The sequence below is a fragment of the Capra hircus genome, chromosome 13 (genome assembly GCF_001704415.2).
Source record: "Capra hircus breed San Clemente chromosome 13, ASM170441v1, whole genome shotgun sequence".
NCBI lineage: Eukaryota > Metazoa > Chordata > Mammalia > Artiodactyla > Bovidae > Capra > Capra hircus.
The window spans coordinates 74,587,008-74,604,859 of record NC_030820.1 but is presented as its reverse complement, the minus strand read 5'-3'; the positions used below and the strand labels follow the sequence as shown (position 1 = coordinate 74,604,859).

The 17,852-nt window shown below is 58.0% G+C and overlaps 1 protein-coding gene across 4 annotated transcripts; it reads left to right on the top strand.

The window, feature by feature from the left end:
- On the top strand, positions 1,286-11,418 carry SLC35C2 (solute carrier family 35 member C2). 4 transcript variants are annotated; one of them, XM_018057958.1, is made up of 10 exons: positions 1,286-1,350; positions 3,786-4,139; positions 4,453-4,603; positions 5,432-5,495; positions 5,965-6,037; positions 6,579-6,747; positions 6,837-6,920; positions 9,123-9,298; positions 10,406-10,535; positions 10,865-11,418. In XM_018057958.1, the coding sequence occupies exons 2-10, from the start codon at positions 4,020-4,022 to the stop codon at positions 10,993-10,995; spliced, it is 1,098 nt and encodes a 365-aa protein (XP_017913447.1). In that variant the 5' UTR covers positions 1,286-1,350; positions 3,786-4,019; the 3' UTR covers positions 10,996-11,418. The 4 variants fall into 4 exon arrangements, with proteins under 4 accessions (XP_017913447.1, XP_017913449.1, XP_017913448.1 ...); XM_018057960.1 differs by lacking the exon at positions 1,286-1,350 and adding an exon at positions 2,720-2,739; XM_018057959.1 differs by lacking the exon at positions 1,286-1,350 and adding an exon at positions 2,901-3,658.

The following is a 17,852-nucleotide window of genomic DNA, read 5'->3' as shown; positions in this document are numbered from 1 at the left end:
TTTAACTTATATGCAGAATACATCATGAGAAACGCTGACCTGGAAGAAGCACAAGCTGAAATCAGATTGCTGGGAGAAATGTCAATAACCTTAGATATGCAGATGACACCACCCTTATGGCAGAAAGTGAAGAGGAACTAAAAAGCCTCTTGATGAAAGTGAAAGTGGAGAGTGGAAAAGTTGGCTTAAAGCTCAACATTCAGAAAACGAAGATCATGGCATCTGGTCCCATCACTTCATGGGAAATAGATGGGGAAACAGTGGAAACAATGTCAGACTTTATTTTGGGGGGCTCCAAAATCACTGCAGATGGTGACTGCAGCCATGAAATTAAAAGACGCTTACTCCTTGGAAGGAAAGTTATGACCAACCTAGATAGCATATTCAAAAGCAGAGACATTACTTTGCCAACAAAGGTCCGTCTGTTCAAGGCTATAGTTTTCCCAGTAGTCATGTATGGATGTGAGAATTGGACTGTGAAGAAAGCTAAGCGCCGAAGAATTGATGCTTTTGAACTGTGGTGTTGGAGAAGACTCTTGAGAGTCCTTTGGACTGCAAGGAGATCCAACCAGTCCATTCAAAAGGAGATCAGTCCTGGGTGTTCTTTGGAAGGAATGATGCTAAAGCTGAAACTCCAGTACTTTGGCCACCTGATGTGAAGAGTTGACTCATTGGAAAAGACTCTGATGCTGGGAGGGATTGGGGGCAGGAGGAGAAGGGGACGACAGAGGATGAGATGGCTGGATGGCATCACTGACTCGATGGATGTGAGTCTGAGTGAACTCCGGGAGTTGGTGATGGACAGGGAGGCCTGGCGTGCTGCAATTTCATGGGGTCGCAAAGAGTCGGACACGACTGAGCGACTGAACTAAACTGAACTGAACGGATCTTCTAAGTCCTGAAACCTGATGCCTCCGATATCACTCCCTAGCTGGCTTGAGCTCCCATAGGAAAAAGCCCAGAAGAGATCCAAGCGTTTCCATGGTTGCCCAGCACTGGGTTGGAATAAGGTAAATACTTAAATATATGAGTAGGTGACCTTTTCCTGGCTGCCAGCGGTGCGCGGGGCTCTTGCAGCAGGCACCTTGGTTGACCAGGACCTCGGTTGACAACAGGAGACACAACCAAGGGGGATGCTCAGGCCGGGTTCCTGGGGAGCCAGGGCGCGCAGCACGCAGTTTCGCAGACCGCACGGGAGGACCAGCCCCCCGCCCCGCCCCGCCCCGACACGCCCCGCCCCTGGCCCCGGGCCCACCCCCAGTGGCTTCCGGCAGAAGCGCCCCCCAGTGGCGGCAGTGGGCCTCGAACTTCCGGCAGGAGGATCCGGGCCTGCAGCGCCGGCGGGGCGAGGTGAGTGGGCGCGCGGCGAGCCTTCCGCGCGCTCCCGGGGTTGGAGGGGGACCAGGGCGGGGCTGCGAGCGGGGTCCAGGCTCGGCGCCGCGCGCCGCGGCCGCGGGGCCCGCCCGGGTCATGCTTCTCCCGGGCCTCGGTATCGCGGTCATGGAGGGGCCCGGGCCTCCGCGCTCTCTCCCCGCGGCGGGACCCAGGCGGGCATCGCGCGGACCCGGCCCTGCACTTGGAGAGGCCGCATCCCGCCGTGGGGTGGGAGTCGGGGGGTGGATGGTAAACACGTGGACAAACAAGGAAACGTCAGGTAGTGGGAGGTGCCACCAGGATTAGACGCCCCCCTCCCCACACCCCTACCCCGCCCCAGGCCCCAAGATGTTCAACCAAGCAAAGATCTGCGACCGCGAATACAAAGAAGGACGCAGGCCTGATGTGTTGAACAAATGGCCAGGGGCCAGCGTGGCGGGTTGGGGGTGGGAAGGAGAAGATGAGGTTGCAGAAGCTGGCAGAGGCCGGAGGCTGGGAGGCCTTCCCCTCGGGTCTGCTGAGGAGTTGGGATTAACCCTGTGAGGGCCTGGTCTGCTTTCTGTGCTCAGGCCACCTCTGCAGCTGGATGGCTGCCTCCAGGCTGTAGGAGGAATTGGAAGCAGGGACACCAGTGAGGGGCCTCGTTAACTTTCGAAAAGGTGCTCCCTGTGGGCTGGGGTCCTCATGGGGACTTCCCGAAGGTGGCGGGCCTGGGCTGGCTCCTTGAAAGAAGGGCAGGATTTGAACAGTGGAGGGAGCACGTACGTGGCAGTGTTGGAGCCTGTTGGAGCTGGAACCACTCCAGAAGCCAGGAGATATAAGAAATCAATTCCCAGCAGGGTGCTGACCATCCTGGTGTGGGAGCCCAGGGCTAACCAGGGAGAGGGAGTGCCAAGAGATAGCTCCCCTAGTGCCAACAGGCCCCGCAGTTGCCTGTGGGACCTAGCAGTCAGTCTCAAGGGGGAGCGGTTCCCACCCCCCACCCCCAGGTTAACAGTTGGCAACATCTGGAGACATTTTTGGTCGTCCCAACTTGCGGGGAAGGGATGCTTCAGGCCCCTAGTGCACAACGACCAGGGATGCAGCTTAACATCCTCCCGTGCACAGACAGGGCTTCTCCCAGCAAAGAATTATCTAGCCCCAAATAGCACTAATGCCACAGTTGGGAAGCCTTGGTATAGAGGAAGGAGCATGGGCCTGGAGTTCTGTCAGAGGTGGGCTTGGTGCCCGCGTGCTCCACTCTGGCCACGTGAAGGAGTCTGATGTGGGGAGCACAGGTTTCCAGAATTTCCCAAAGAGAACCACAGCCTCTGATGTCCTTCCGGCCAGGCCTTGCACCAGCTCCCACAATGGGGAGGGGACATGGTAAGCCAGGCTTCAGAGTACAGAACCGAGTGCTTTCCTTTTAGAAAGGACTCGGGGTGGGGGAGGTAAGATATGTTCGGAAGGCTTCCAGAAGGAGGTGGCATTTCAGCAGGGAGGAGCATGGGGAAGGAGAGACACACAGATGGGGCTGCAGGTGGGTCACACTCGACCCGGGTCCGCCTGGTCTTCCCCGACCCCAGCCTGCATGCTTTGGACGCTCATTAGGCTTGGCTGGATTGATAAGGAGGCGGGGCTTGGTTTTATTGGTTTTCTTTCGCTGAGACTTGAAGGCAGGCACTGCCTCTTTGACAGTAGTTGTTAGAGGCTAAGGCACAGGAGGCATTAGTTTTCTGGTTCATTTTCAGTGCCTCGAAGACCAGATTGTCCCCTGAAAATCACGTGCCCTCTCTCATCGAACCATATAGCGAACATAGGGTGCCAGGTGGCTATAAGCTGTCGTGAACACCACACCTCCTGTGTGCCTGGGGCTCACCGCCTGACGACGGGGCACACAGCCGGCTCTCAGGCCTGGCACACATGTGATGTCGGAGGAGTAGGGGAGCAGCCATGTCTCGGGGGGCCTGTGGAGGCAGTGCTCCCCCAGGAAGAGCCATCCGAGCTGATGATCAGTAGAACCTGCAGAGGAGGGAATGCAGGGCGTGCAGAGCATTCGGCTCCCTGCGGCAGCAGGGAAGAGCTGGATGTGCCTAGGGAAAAGCAGGCCCTGGGTGAGACAGGGCACCCAGAGCCCAGCCACGGGGCAGGCCTCCTTAGCCAGGGGAGGGTCTTGGTCTTGCTTTAAGAGCCCTGACAGCTGCTGAAGGGCCGCAGCTGCTCTGGCATGATCACATTTGCATTTTTAAAAGGTCACTTTGGTGTGAATTCACAGAGAAGAGCTCGAGGCGACAGGAGAGTGGAGGTAACAGGTTGCGGGGAGTCCCGTGGCTGGGTCACCCCTGCTCCCTGCAGGCCAGGGCCGGGGTGGCCGCGTTGAGTCACCCTCCCCCTGCCCCAGCCAACCGGCGCGGCCCTTTTCCTCTTTCTAGTCTCAGCCCTGGGGTCCAGCGAGCCGCGTCCACGGTTGATCATGGAGAGGGTTGGCTCGGGCCACCAGCCCCGAAGGTGAGGACGGCACCTGGGGCTCCGTAGACGATTCCAGATCATGGAAGCGGCAGCCGGGAGGCGTGCTTGCTAAAAGTCGCAGGCCCAGCCCGACCGGCCCTTCCCGCGGGGCGTCTTCCCGAGAGGTGGTTGCTGCCCCCGCCGGCCAGCGTCTGCGGATGGGGAGGTGCGCCCCCGACGTGGCCTTCGTGTGGAGGGCGGTGCTGACCCTGGGGCTCGTGCTCCTCTACTACTGCTTCTCCATCGGCATCACCTTCTACAACAAGTGGCTGACCAAGGTACATGGGGGCCGCGGCGCCCCCTGATGTTTAGCAGCGGGGAGGCACGGGCTTCAGCCAGCCAGGCTGGGAGCCAGTCCACACCAGTGCTGGGACAGGGCCTTGCCCGGGAGTCCCCTGAAATACCGGGATGGAGGGGCATCAGGAAAGGGGGAGACTGGGGAGTGAGCCAGGGCAAATGTGGTGGGTCAGAGGGCCCCTCAAACACTGCAGAGGCCCCTGAACCCGCAGCCAGGCCAGCAGGGGTGGGGGGCGCCGGGGGCCAGGGGCGGGCGGTCACGGAGGCACTCCACTCTGTGCTTGGGCCCCCCAGAGCTTCCACTTCCCCCTCTTCATGACGATGCTGCACTTGGCTGTGATCTTCCTGTTCTCCGCCCTGTCCAGGGCCCTGGTTCAGTGCTCCAGCCACAGGGCCCGTGTGGTGCTGAGCTGGCCCGACTACCTCAGAAGAGTGGCTCCCACCGGTACGTGCCTGCCTGTGGGCCGGAGGGAGGGGGCAGCTCAGAGGGGAAGGAAGGCATGAAGCTGAGCCCTTCCGGGGTCACTCCTCACGGCGTCCTCCCCACCCCCAGTGCTGCCTCATAGGGGGCGGGTGGGGATGGGGGAGGTGCAGTGGCTTGACCTTCCCACACCCTTGAACGTGGCACACCCTTGAACACATGCATCACGGCCTGGAGACGGTGGTCAGAGGGCACATCACGGCCGGCCCTGCGACTGGGCGCAGGAGCCCACAGAGCCCAGGGGAGGGACCAGCTGGCAGCCGCGCGGGAGGGCTTCCAGGAGCGGGGGCTGTGGGCTGAAACCTGGGGTGGGGCGCGGGTCCCCTCGGAGGGGAGGCCCCAGTGTCTCCGGGAGAGGCTTGGTACGTGGGCAGATCTGCCAGGGAACTGAAAGTGTCTCCGGAAGCTGAACACTCAGCTGTCGGGAGAGGAAGCGGAACTGAGAAGGCAGCTGGCTCAGATACTGGAGGACCAAGTCCTGGTGGTGGTGGCGGGGGATGGACGACAGCGTGTTTCATCCCGAGGGAGGCAGGAGCCAGTCTGCAGAGTTTCCAGTGGGGGGTCCTCAGGATCAGGTGGACACCCCTCCCTCATTGGGTGGGCGTGGCATTCGTTAATATCCAACAAATGGGAAGCGGTTAGACAGTGGACTGTTGCCCTAATGTTGCAGCCCCTTCTGCTTCAGGGGCGTGGGGCCAGGAGTTAACCCTTCAGCTGCTGGGTGGAAAAGAAAGCTCCAGGAGGGCTCCTTCCCCGGGCGGGGTGTCCCACGCGTGCCCCATGTCTCCGCAGCTCTGGCTACGGCGCTGGATGTGGGCTTGTCCAACTGGAGCTTCCTCTACATCACCGTCTCGCTGTGAGTACTGGGCCCTCTGGCCATCTGTCCAGCAGGCTGGGGCAGGGGGCTGCACCTCCCTGCCAGGTCCCTGCCAGGCAGCGGGGAAGGGGGCACGGAGGGCAGAGGGAGCAGCTATTGCTTATCTCAGGTTCTGCGCTTCAGCGAGCCGTGTGTGGCTGCCCCTTCTTTCACCATTTCTGTCTTCCCTCCTTAATCCTGATCTCCACTAAAGAGCCCGTAAATCACAGGACTCGGGAAGCTCAGTTTTTTTATTTTCTGGTGATAATCAGAGGCCTCCGAGTCAGAGATTCCTTCCGATTAAAGGTCACGTGTCAACCCAGACGACTCGCTTCCCTCCTTTGGTCTTTTGTATGGCGCGGGGCCTGCGGCCCTCAGGGAGGTCAGGGGTCTCCCCTGGGCTCCTTTCCTGGCAGTAAGTCTGTGTCGCTGGCTCCAGCAGCATGTCACGGGGACGTCTCCCTTGCAGGTACACGATGACCAAGTCCTCAGCCGTCCTCTTCATCCTCATCTTCTCTCTGATCTTCAAGCTGGAGGAGCTGGTGAGGCCCCAGCTTTCCTTGCGTCCTGCCCGCCCCCACTGATGCTAAGAATAGAAAGCGGGAGCTGCTCCGTGGCTTCCCTGCCTGTGACCAAGGAGGCAAGCCCAGCTCAGTGGCGCTCTGTCCCTGGGGACAGACCCGGGGTGCTGCTGGAGAAGATTTAGGGACTGGTGTGGCAGGCGCAGTGGCTGCGGGAGACGAGGTTCAAGGACGTGGGGCTGGGGCAGTGGTCCGGGGGGGCCCTGCTGTGCAGCTGGGGCCCTGCATGTGCTGGGTCCTGGGGGGCGGTGGGGCCACGTGGGGACCTAGGGCCGCTGTAGGATAGCACTCCTGCCATGTTTCAGGGTCTGGGGCCCATGCCAACCGGGTGTCAGCCCTGGTAACATCGAAGGGAAGGGACCAGCCAGGACCCCAGGGTGGGGCAGGTAGGAGGCCTTGCCCCAAGGGCAGCCAAGATGGTCACTGACCCCCAGTCTCCCAGGCGTGATGAACTCGAGACCCCCGAGCTGATTGCAGCTGCTCCCTGACCCTGTCCTTTCAGCGTGCGGCACTAGTCTTGGTGGTCCTCCTCATCGCCGGGGGCCTCTTCATGTTCACTTACAAGTCGACGCAGTTCAACATCGAGGGCTTCGCCTTGGTGCTGGGTGCCTCGTTCATCGGCGGCATTCGCTGGACCCTCACCCAGATGCTCCTGCAGAAGGCGGAACTTGGTGGGCTCAGGGCACCAGGCAGGGTGGAGGCGGGCAGGGTGCAGGCGGGCCAGGCCGGGCACAACGGCTCACACAAGTCATTTGTGCAGGACTCCAGAACCCCATAGACACCATGTTCCACCTGCAGCCACTCATGTTCCTGGGGCTCTTCCCTCTCTTTGCCGTGTTTGAAGGTACGTGGGGTCATCCACCTTGGGGGGACCTCGGCACAGAGCTCTGATCTCTGCTCGGAGCCCAGCACTGTGGTAGCTGCGGAGGTTCCAGAGATTAGTGATGGTGGTCCCGACCCTGGGAGTGCCTGGTTTGGAGGCTGGACAGATACTTAAACCAAGGGGCTAGAATCTCGCAGGATAAATGCTACTGAGAAGTCACATGTAAAACACACCAGGCGGTAATGATGGTAAATGCACACAGCGCTAAAAGTATACCAGGGCTGTTCTGATTGTTCTAAACATATTAACTCATTTAATACTCCCCCCAAACCCCATGTGCCAGTACTAGGACTGCCTCATCTTGCAGATAAAAGAAACTACGGCAGAGAGAAGTCAAGTTAGCCTTGCTCAAGGTCCCCGTAGCTCATATACCAGCCGGCCCCTCTCTTAACCACGATACCCTTTCTCTTAGTTGGAGTAGAGTCATGAATGTCCAGGTTGGTGGGCCAGAAAGGCAAGTTGAGGCTTCCCAGACAGTGCATTTTTGGAGAATGAATGGGATTTTGACCCCCCGATGAGGGCGGGCACCCCAGGAAGTGGGAATAGGAGGTTCAGGCGTGGAGAGGTGTGTGGGATTGGCCTTGGCTGTTTCCTGGTCAGGGAGCTGGGGAGTGAGGAAGGGGCGGGTTCCTTCCCCCTTCCCCGCCTCACCTCCCAGGGAAGAGTCAGAAGGATGTGTCTAGCCTGGGCCGGGGGAGGCCACCATGTTCCTCTCCCTGATGTTTTGGAATTGGTCTTCGTCCTCTGTCAATCCTTCCTCCCAGAGTCCCTTCTGTCCTCAGGGTCATCACAGAGAATTCTGTCCCACATCCATTTAAGTTTCAAGCAGTGAAGCGTCTCAAACCTCTCGGAGATTATTCTGCAGCTCCGTTGTCCAGGAAACTTGTGCTCTGCAGCCTCATTTTTTTTTTTCCCCTGTTTTAAAATCTCTCTCCATCCCCTCCTTATGCCCCTCACCAAGCGCCACACTCTCCCTCCCTTCCCAGATGTTTACACCATTTCCCCATCTCTGCAAACTCTCACCCGAGAGCCCCTGGTAGTCATCACTTAGCAAAGCTGCATGGATTTAGCTTCTTTAATCTTTTCTGGTAAATTAATCCCCCAAGCGCCTTCATTACTTATGTTGCTCTTCCCCGAATTCCCTTCAATTTGCCGACGCCTTTGCAGTGCTGCCGAGCCCAGCACCAGACAAGATGTCCTGCGTCAAAAGGCTGTGTGCCCAGGGGACTCCGACATTCTGCTCCTCAGTGCTTCCCTCCAAAAGCCTCCTCGGCCAGCCTCCCGCTCCCACGAGTGTCCATTTGCCGCTTCTAGGGCTCACCTTCCCACTGGCTTCTACCCCCGGGAGCCTTTCCTGTTCTCTCAGATGGGCAGTGCTGGAGACCCAAGGGTCCTCTGAAAGTCTGGGCACAACTTGGTGTGTGGAGGCATGAGTGGGTATCTCTGGAACAGGAGCCATGGTTTTGTCGTCTCTTTGAACGTGTGTATGTTTACTTTTTGAGAACTGTTCATCAAACTGTACTGTCCAGTCTAGTCCCTTTTGTTTTGTCAGTGGGGAAACGGTGGTCCAGAAAAGGGCACATGTCTCGGCTACACCCCACAGCTCTGTAGTTAGATGGAGGAGGTTTGTATGGATGGAGTTTTGTCCCTGGACCCACCTGGAGTGAAGGGCCTCCTCCAGTGGCCCAGGGCACTGACAGTTCTCATGTAGCAGGTGCCCCATCTTCTTTGGGCCATGGGGTCTCACAGCTGCCAAGGCCACAGGAAGTCACAGCCCTCGCCGCCGCCTCCTCCCCAAAGACAGGTGGTACACAGGGTGTGAAGGAGCAAGGTGCTTCCGCCCAATGCCCGCTGTGTGCCAGGCCCCCGCTCTAGTCCAGAGGCTCAGAAGCCTCCATCAGTCCCCGTTAGGATCCTTGGCTTGTATTGCCCCCGGGCTCCCTGGCAGCCGGCCCTGCTTCCTGGTTTCCCCAAGTCCCTGGCCATCTGCCTGAGATTCTCTGACGCCTCCTGTCCCAGGATTGGGGCCTCAGACAGGTGGCGGGTGCAGGGAGGGTGGGGTGTAGCCGTGGCAAATCACACCCGACGGCTGGGTGGGGTGAGGCCGCCCAGACAGGCACACCCAGGACGTGGCCCCCCGCTCTCTCCCCCCGTTGCTTCCAGGTCTCCATTTGTCCACATCTGAGAAAATCTTCCGTTTCCAGGACACAGGGCTGCTCTTGCGGGTGCTTGGGAGCCTCTTCCTTGGCGGGATTCTCGCCTTTGGTTTGGGCTTCTCTGAATTCCTCCTGGTCTCCAGGACCTCCAGCCTCACTCTCTCCATTGCCGGCATTTTTAAGGTACAGTCTTGAAGGCGACCCCAGTCCTGTCTTAGAGGGGAGCCTGTCTCCAGCAGGTGTCCCAGCTCCTGCCCCAGCTCCTGCTTCCCAGAGTCCTGCAGGAAGAGATGGAAGTGCCTGTCTCACCTGGCAGTCCGTCCATCATCACCATGGCCCGGAGTGGGCGGAGGGGGAGAGTGGGGACAGCCCTGCCTCACAGATGGGGAAACAGACATGAAGAGCTTCCCTTACCCAGGGATATACAGCTAGCAGGTAGCCAGGCTGACTCCACTAGGCCTGGGACATGTTTACATCTTACCAAGAAAGCCAACTCTGGTCATGAGGCAGCGGCCTGGAGTCAGGATTGAAAAGCCCCCAGTCAGACTCATCAGCATAGGGTCCTGTGCTTGGCAGTGATTGATTGACAGTGTCTGCCAGGAGCACAGTGAGGGATGGTTCTATCACGAGGGCCCTGCGGCTGCTGATCCTGCCTTTACCGCTGTCTAGGAGCCCCAGCCGTCTCCTTGCGTCTCCTCTCCCCTTCCTCCCCCCATCATCACTCACTGCTTCCTGCTCAGGGCAGTGGACAGGCAGATCCTGATCCTGGAACAGTGTTCCCTGAAACCAGCAGCACAGGGCTCCCTGAGGGTCTCGGCCCACCCAGTGATGACGCATGAGCTGTGTTTCTCAGAATGTCATCTGATCAGTCCCCTTTGCACCCAGTGCTTACGAAGAACCTTGTGACCAATGGGTCCTGTAGAGCCCAGTGTGACTACCCCGCCCCACGGCACCAGAGGTGCTCCATGCACAGGTGCTTCTGGAAGGGCAGCTGTCCTTCCTGCCTGGACTTGCTACTGTGTGTCCCCAGCCTGGATTCGGTCTGCCTCTTCCAGTCCAGACAGAATTCTGTAAAAACCACCTCCCCTCTGTCCATAGTAACACAGAGCCGGGGAGGCCTCAGGCTGGTCCCCGAACTCAGGGAGGCTTCCCCCTTTGCATTGCAGGGAGTTTGGGCAGGTCTGCCTCTCCCCTGCAGTGTGACTGCGCCCCCAGGCCCCACCTTCCTTGCCAAGGAGCGCCCCCCGCCCTGGCCATGAGCACGCCCCCTCCCTGCCTCTCTTCCTGCAGGAAGTCTGCACTTTGCTGTTGGCAGCGCATCTGCTGGGTGACCAGATCAGCCTCCTGAACTGGCTGGGCTTTGCCCTCTGCCTCTCGGGAATATCTCTGCACATCGCCCTCAAAGCCCTGCATGCCAGAGGTACCCAGAGCCCCTTTCGGAAGCCTGTCTCCTGGTGACCCTCTCCTCCTGGATCTCCCCTCCGCCCATCCCTGCCAGGAGGAGGCAGGTGGCTCTCGACCCCCCAAGCCATTTGCAATCTGGTCTGGTCAGTTCAGCTGCCCCTGCCCTGCCCGTTCCTCTAATTCAGGGAGTTCGCCTGGTGATTTGGCCACCGCCACTCCTCCGAGAAGTTGCGGGGGTCATTTCCAGGGAGCGGGTGGGGGCCTGGGTCCCTCGGCACGCTCTCCTGTCAGGCCAGGGCAGGCAGACCCTTGCTGGGTGTGTGATGCTGCTGTCTCTGTCCCCAGGTGACAGTGCCCCTAAGCCCCTGAAGGGGCTAGGCTCCAACCCCGACCTGGAGCTGCTGCTCCGGAGTAGCCAGCTGGAGGACGAGGACAACGAGGAGGAGGAATACTTCGTGGCCCAGGGGCAGCAGTGAGCAGCCGGGGGACCAGTCAGCGGCTTGGGGACCCGGGTGGTTCCTCCTGGCCGCCGGGCAGCAGTGGGCCCAGCATCTCCTGGGCCAGGCCTCGGAGGGCATGCAGCCGGTGCTGGGGCCGGGGCAGAGAGCTGGTGTGCCAGGTGGGCACCAGGCCAGCCTTGGGCCTGGCCGGAGCGGGGGCCCAGCAGCGCTGGTGTCGCAGCAGGAGCAGGGAGTGGGCTGTTGCAGCCGCTCGCCAGGCTCTGAGAGCCGGGATGGTGATTTTAGAGAGAAGACAGGTTTCCAGGGGGCTGGGCTTGGACTGCAGTGCAGTTAGGGACGGGAGGTGGGGACGCTGGGGCCCTGTCACCTGGAGACTGTCCTTTCTCTGCAAGCAGACCTATTTATAGCTTGGAAATAAAGGGTTTCCGGTCCACTGGCCACCTTGTGTTGCCTGGAGGTGTGGGGGCGGGGGGGCCCAGCCTCCCCGCTTCCGCCTCCTTCAGCGGACTCGCCCGTGTCTCTCGTCTCCTGTCGGAGCCCCAGAGCCCTCTCTTGGGGCCTCGCCACACCTGCAGGCAGCGAAGAACAGGTACTGAGTTTCATATTCTGGGGACTGTAGTGTTTTCACAGCCTGATTTGAATATTGACTCTCGTCATTCACTGTGTGACCTTAAGCAAATTACCTAACCTCTCTGAACCTCAGTCTTTTCATCTGTGGAATGGGGATATGGTTATCTCAGAGGTGTTCTAAGGACTGAGTCATGTTCATAGCAGATCGAATGCTATTTTCGCACATATTCTGAAAGTCCTTTGACAACCATGGAGCCAAGACCCTAAGTGAGCAGGCATGCTAAAATTCACAGCCAGCTCTGTGTGTCTACACGTGTGTCTACGGGACATGTATGGAGGGGTTATGGGCCTCTGGGACCTGAGCCTTCCGCCCACCTGCCCACTAGTCTGCAGTCTTCTTTATAAAATGGAGAGAGAGGAGAGGAGATGCCCCTCTCTACGCCACTGCCCTGCCTGGGAGCGGGCAGGCGGGTGGTCCTTCTGGGCCCCAGTGTGCCCAGCACTCACAGCAGGTGGCGCCACCGCACTAGGCTTTGGCTCCGGAAACCGCCTGTCTCCGGGCACCGGCCAGACCCAGACAGAGTCCTGGGAGCAGGACCCGCCCTGGTGCCTCCAGGTAGAGGGACTTGTTAGGAGTTGGTCTAATCAGATCAGAGCCAGAACAGCCCAGCCCATCAAGCCCAGGAGAACATTAATATTTTAGAAACAGGTCGCAGACTTTCTCCGTGAAAGACCAGATAGTAAATATTTTCCATTCGGGGGCCATGTTGTCCCTGTTGCAGCTCCTCAAGTCTGCCTTTGTGGCAGGGAAGCAGCCACAGACAGAGATACAGAAGCGAAAGGGAAGGGCCGTGTTCCAGGGAACGCTTCCTGCAAAACCAGGATTCCACCTGCATGCTGGAGTTTGTCAATCCCTGCTGTAGAAGAAGCCTTAAGAATGACTTTGAGTCCCATGCTCAGTCTTAAGACTAGGAAAACTGAGGCCCAGGAGGGGGCAGTGAGTAGCCTGAGGCCCCCAGAACTTCTGGGCCCAGGAGGAATTAGAATCGAGGTCTTCTGCCGCTGGCTCAGCTTCACAGCGCAGACTTCTCCCGCAAATGGAGGTGTGACACCCAGGACTCCCCCGAGGCGGTGTCTTATCTGGTTCCTGCACCTCCACCCCTGCCCTCGGATTCTGTAGGCTCAGAGGGTAGGATTAAAGGAAGCTTGTGCTCCACACCGCTGATGTGGGGAGAGCCAGCAGACAGCAGGGGCCAGGGCCTCCACCTCTGCCAGAGAACCTGCTTGGGATGCTTGGGCGGTGGGAAGAGGCTGCCAGAGCCCCGCTGGCTCAGGTGGATGAGAGCTTCCTGTCTGCTCCCCACTCTGTCTCCCTCTCCCCGCACAGGGAACAAGTGCTGTCTGGTGCAGTAATTACAGGGTGCAGAGCAGGGGCCCCACTACCAGAACGTTGGGTTCCGTGGCGGTCCCTCACTTAGCGCCAATTACCAGCCAAGCCTAGAGGAGGGGCCTTCCCTCTCCTCCTCCCCCTACCAGACCCACTCAGTCGCCTGGCCTCCCAGGTCAGACAGCGTCACCCTCAGCTTTGAGCCCTGGGAGCACCCATGCTGTCTGCAGCCATTGCATCTCAGGGCTGCAGTGTCGCCATGGCAACTCCGTTGCGCACACAGGTTGAAGGAAGCTGAGGATGTGACTTGTCTCCAAGGCTGTGGCGTCTGTCCCCACGAGGCCTCCAGCCCCAGCGCTTCTGCTGAGGAGGGGGCCAGGGAGGAGGGCTGACCCACAGGTTCGAGTTTTAAGTGCTTACATGCCCACCACCTCTCCAGGGGCCTACAGTGGGAAGAAGGTTAATGCCCCCAATATATGAGCATGTCTGCAGTTGGGGGTGTGGTGAGTATGAGAACAAACTGGAGTTTGCCTGTGGGGGAAAGCTGAGACATCAGGCTGGACCGGGAATACCCTCATCTTCCTTCTGGTACCCTCTCTGCCAGGAGGGCTCAGGGGATCACATCTTACCTGTTAACACTCCATTCTGCTGAGAAAAACCTAGAAGTTCCAGTGTCTTGACAGTAGAGTTCCACGGCACCAAGAGAATTGTCTTCGTGGAACTTGCCACAGCTTGCTGCATCACAGACTAACGGACTGAGTGGGATCCCCGATTTGCAATCCAGAGAGCTGAGGGTGGGGACTCCCAGATCATCCATTGGGGCCGACAGCATTCGGTGAGCGCTGGCCGTGTGCCAGACACTGCTGGACCTGGGACAGAGACGTGTGTCCTTGGAGAGACGGCAGATGGGGCCATCATTCCTCCCACCCAGGGAAGCATTGAGGCGCAGGGGACGAAGGAAATGGGGAGGAGAACACTGGACGTTCACCAGGCACCTTCTAAGCCTCTCACGTCAGTCATTTAATCGCTAACAACCCCAATACAGTCAAAATTGATTGTACCTATTTTCATTGCTGTGGAAACTGAGCTCGTAGACATTGAGCAGGATAGTGCCTAAGAACACAGCCTCGGGATTCCACCAGACCTGGGTTCACATACCCGCTTGGCCCTGGGATCAGCTGTGTGTCTCGGGCATGCCGCTGATCCCCTCTGAGCCCATGTCCTTTTCTTTAAAGATGGAATGATAATATATATCTTTTAGCGAAGCTGTTGTGAAGATGAACTAGTGTATGTAAAGCAGTTAACACATAACGGGACACACAGTAATAACTATTCAGCAAATGTCAGCCATGGGGATGCGACAACTTGCCTGGATGCCAAAGCAAGTGAGAGGCAGAGCAAACACTGAGGTTCTGGCCTCCTGAGGTCACCGTCCCTGCTGCCATGCCTGGGACAGTGGAGACGCTTGACAGATGTTTGTTTCATGAAGGAGTTTCCAACAGTGGAAAGTGAAGTGAGGTTTTCCCCGGCTTCCGAGGACTAGTCTAACTTCTAAATGATCTGCCGAACAAGAAAAGGCTGTCCCCTCACCACCGCCCGTCCCTGCCGGCCTCCCAGCCATCCCCTTGAGCCTCCATCCTAACTTGACATCAGCCGGGCCCCTCTGACCTTGTTTCATAGTAACCAATTAGCTTAACTTCTGTTCCCATGGTTATGCACAGTTTCGTTGGCAACTAGTACATTTCCCCAGAAACAGGCCCACAAGCTCTGGTCCGGCTGGCATCCTGCCGAAGGGTTCATCTTTTTCTCCTGGATATCTGATGAGAACTCTCCTGCTGGGCCAACAGAGGGACAGAACAGAGAAGCAGGAGGAAAGGCATTCAAATGCATTCAATAACCGTTTCTGGAGCAAGTCCCCCCATGCCCTGCCCAGCGAGAGCTGCTGGAGATACACAAGGCGTGATTGATGCTGTGCTGTCCTCAAGAAACTTCTGCAGGGCTTTTAAATCTAATGGGTTCCCTGGGAAGTATACCCAGAGGTAAAGATTAAAGTCCATGATGTTATTTAGAGAGGGGGCTTGGAAAAACACCCGCGGAAGGGAGGCAAGGGAGGCACGTTTCAGCAGAGGGAGGAGTCAAGCTTCATGGCAGGTGCGACAAAGGCCTCAGTCAACCCCATGGGGAGCTTTGGAGTTGGGATGACCCTGCAGAGCTGTCACAAGCCAGTGTGAGAGAGGTTCAGGCCTTCACGCTTCCACACTCGTCTGTCGTTGGAATTGAGTCTACCCTGGAAGGAGGCACAGCCTAGGGTGAGGCAGTCTTCTTCCAATCAAGACAGCCCTCCAAAGAGGGCTGACCATCCCTCCAGCCACGCTCCCAGGGCCTCATGGAGTAAGTCATTCCCAAAGGGTGACCTGCAGGCTATCACAGCATCCACCACACACAGCATCCACAGTCTGGCCCAAGGTCACTCACCTCCCTCGCCCTCAAGTGCACCTGGGGGGCCTCGTGGTGGGGCTCACACCCAGTGCCCGCCTTCCGCTTGTCTGCTCTGCACATGACCAGAGATCCCTGAAGAAGAAAGCAACGTCTGCACGTATGAGCAGTTTCCTAGGGGAGGGGAGATGAAGAACCACTAGCCCACGTAAACTGAGACTTATTCAAAACTTCAGAACACGATCAGAGATGCACAGTATTAGTGCTCAGTGAATACGAGCGGATGGATGAAGGATGGGTGGATGGATAAACGGGCGGATGGATAGATGCCATAACAAGACAGTGTGGAAGGCAGAGAGAAAGGAGCGACCAATTCTGCCTGGGGCAGGAGGAGAGCAAAGAGTCCCAGTAGCAGCTGTCCCTTTTGAAGTGAGGCTTGAAGACTGGATAGGAGTTGCCAAGCAGACGAAAGGAGACAGGCATACCAGGCGGGGCAAGAGCAGACGCAGGCACAGGTGTGAGCGAACGTGGGGACGGTGCGTTTCGCCACCACAGAATTAGCTCACCATGGCAGGTCACAAGTGCACACAGGTAAGGTGGGGGAGGGGAGTCTTCTCCTTTGGAAAGCTTCCAGGTTCCAAGGAGGTGTCTTGATAGGAATTACTCAGGTTGTACTTGAACAGGTAGGTATCTCTTCTCCACGCCACCAACACTTTACCTCCAGGTGGGAGGCTGGGGGAAGTCCTGAAGATAACCGCACCCAAGCGAAGGGCATCTGGTCATTTACCACGTCCTTTCCTCTCTTTCGCCTTTGCAGTCCGTCCCTGGGAGGTCAGTGGTACCAGTCGGTCGCCCCATTTTGCAGAGGAGAAACAGGCTCCAGGAGCCAGGTGACTCGCCCAAGGTCACTCACCTCCCTCGCCCCCAAGCGTAGCCAGGAGCCCTCACAGCAGGTCTGACACCTCCCAGGGCCCTCTTTTCCACTTCTCTGCTCCGCAGCCCTCTACTAGGATGCCGGGAGTCTCACCCGCCTCCTGGGATTCCGCCCTTCTGGTTAGCGTCGGGAAGAATTGCCGGCCACAGGGGAACCAAGGACCTGGGGGCAATCGCATCCCGCTGGCCATGTTTTGCTCTGGGAGGAATCCCCCACTGAGCCAAAGCCTCCGTCCTGTTCCAGGGCTGCCCCATGAATTAAACATACCCCCGTGGTTAACTCAGTAATGCTTTTATTAATAGTTAATTACTCAATGCGCACTGGGGAAATGAGGCTCACTCAGGCCTCGTAAATTAAGGCAGCGATCTCGTGAAAGAAGCCAATGGGAGTTCATTACCCCCTCTGTCGCTGCACCCCCTGGCTGGCCATTTAGCGGCGCTAAACGACGGGGGCGGGCGAGGGGGGGGTCCTTCTCCGGGTGGAGATGGGAAGCTGCGGATGAACGTACTCCAGTTTCCTAGGTGGAAGGGCCTGAGCTGGGTGTGGCGAGACCTGTCGGCGGGGGGATGTGATGCCCTGGCGGTTGTCCTCGGCCTGTGTCCTTGTCACTGTCCGGGACTCGGGACTCGGCGCGGGCCCCCAGGGACTCCAGTCTGGGGCAGGGCCCGCTGTCCCAGGCCGGGAGGAGCGGGTCCCGGCGCTCCCTCCCATATGCGGTCTTTCTCAGCGGTGTCAGGCTTCCCCGGCTAGGTTTTTGTTGTGGCTGAAGCCAATTTCCCATCCTGATTTTGCAGCTGAGCTGGAGAAGGGGCTTGTGCTAACCTGGTTTAGCTTTTCTAAATTTAACTTTCTCCCATGTTTTGTTACCCCAGAGACAGAAGCCCTTCTGTTTATCTTCCTGGGAAATGAAAGCCAGCCTCTGCTTTGAACTTACTATGTGCCAGGAGTGTCCTGCCCCCGCCCCAGGTTTATATGCCTTTGGGTCAGTGACTGTGCCTCCCTGGGTCTCCATTCCTTCATGTGAAAATGAAGATCATAATACTACCTGGGTCTGGAGTTACCGTGATGATTAAGTGAAGTGATAGATATACTTCGAATCCTGCTGAATACATAGTAAGTTCTAAGGGGCAGCTACTATTATTATTTCTACAACTGTGTGGCCATTTTACAGATGAGCAAAGTGAGGCTTTAAATCTTTGTTTTGACTAGTTTGAGGATGCTGGACACAGAACTTCATGTGGCCAACATCCATCACTTCCCTTCTGTGGAGGCAAAGCCAAGCGTCAATCTCCTCCAGAAAGGCACACTGACCAAGTCCCAGCAGCCAGGAAAGATGTGGCCCTGCCTGTGATGCAGAGCCCTGCCAAGGTGGTCCGGGCTGAGACACAGGAGTGAAGACGCTGTCGCTGGGCCTGCTTGGATTCAAATCCCACCACACCCACTAGCTGTCACGTCCATCCCCACAGCCCCAGCTTCCACTTTGGGCAAAATGGGCTCCTGGTAGCACCTACCTCCTTGTACAGTCGTAAGGATTTATGCTTGAAA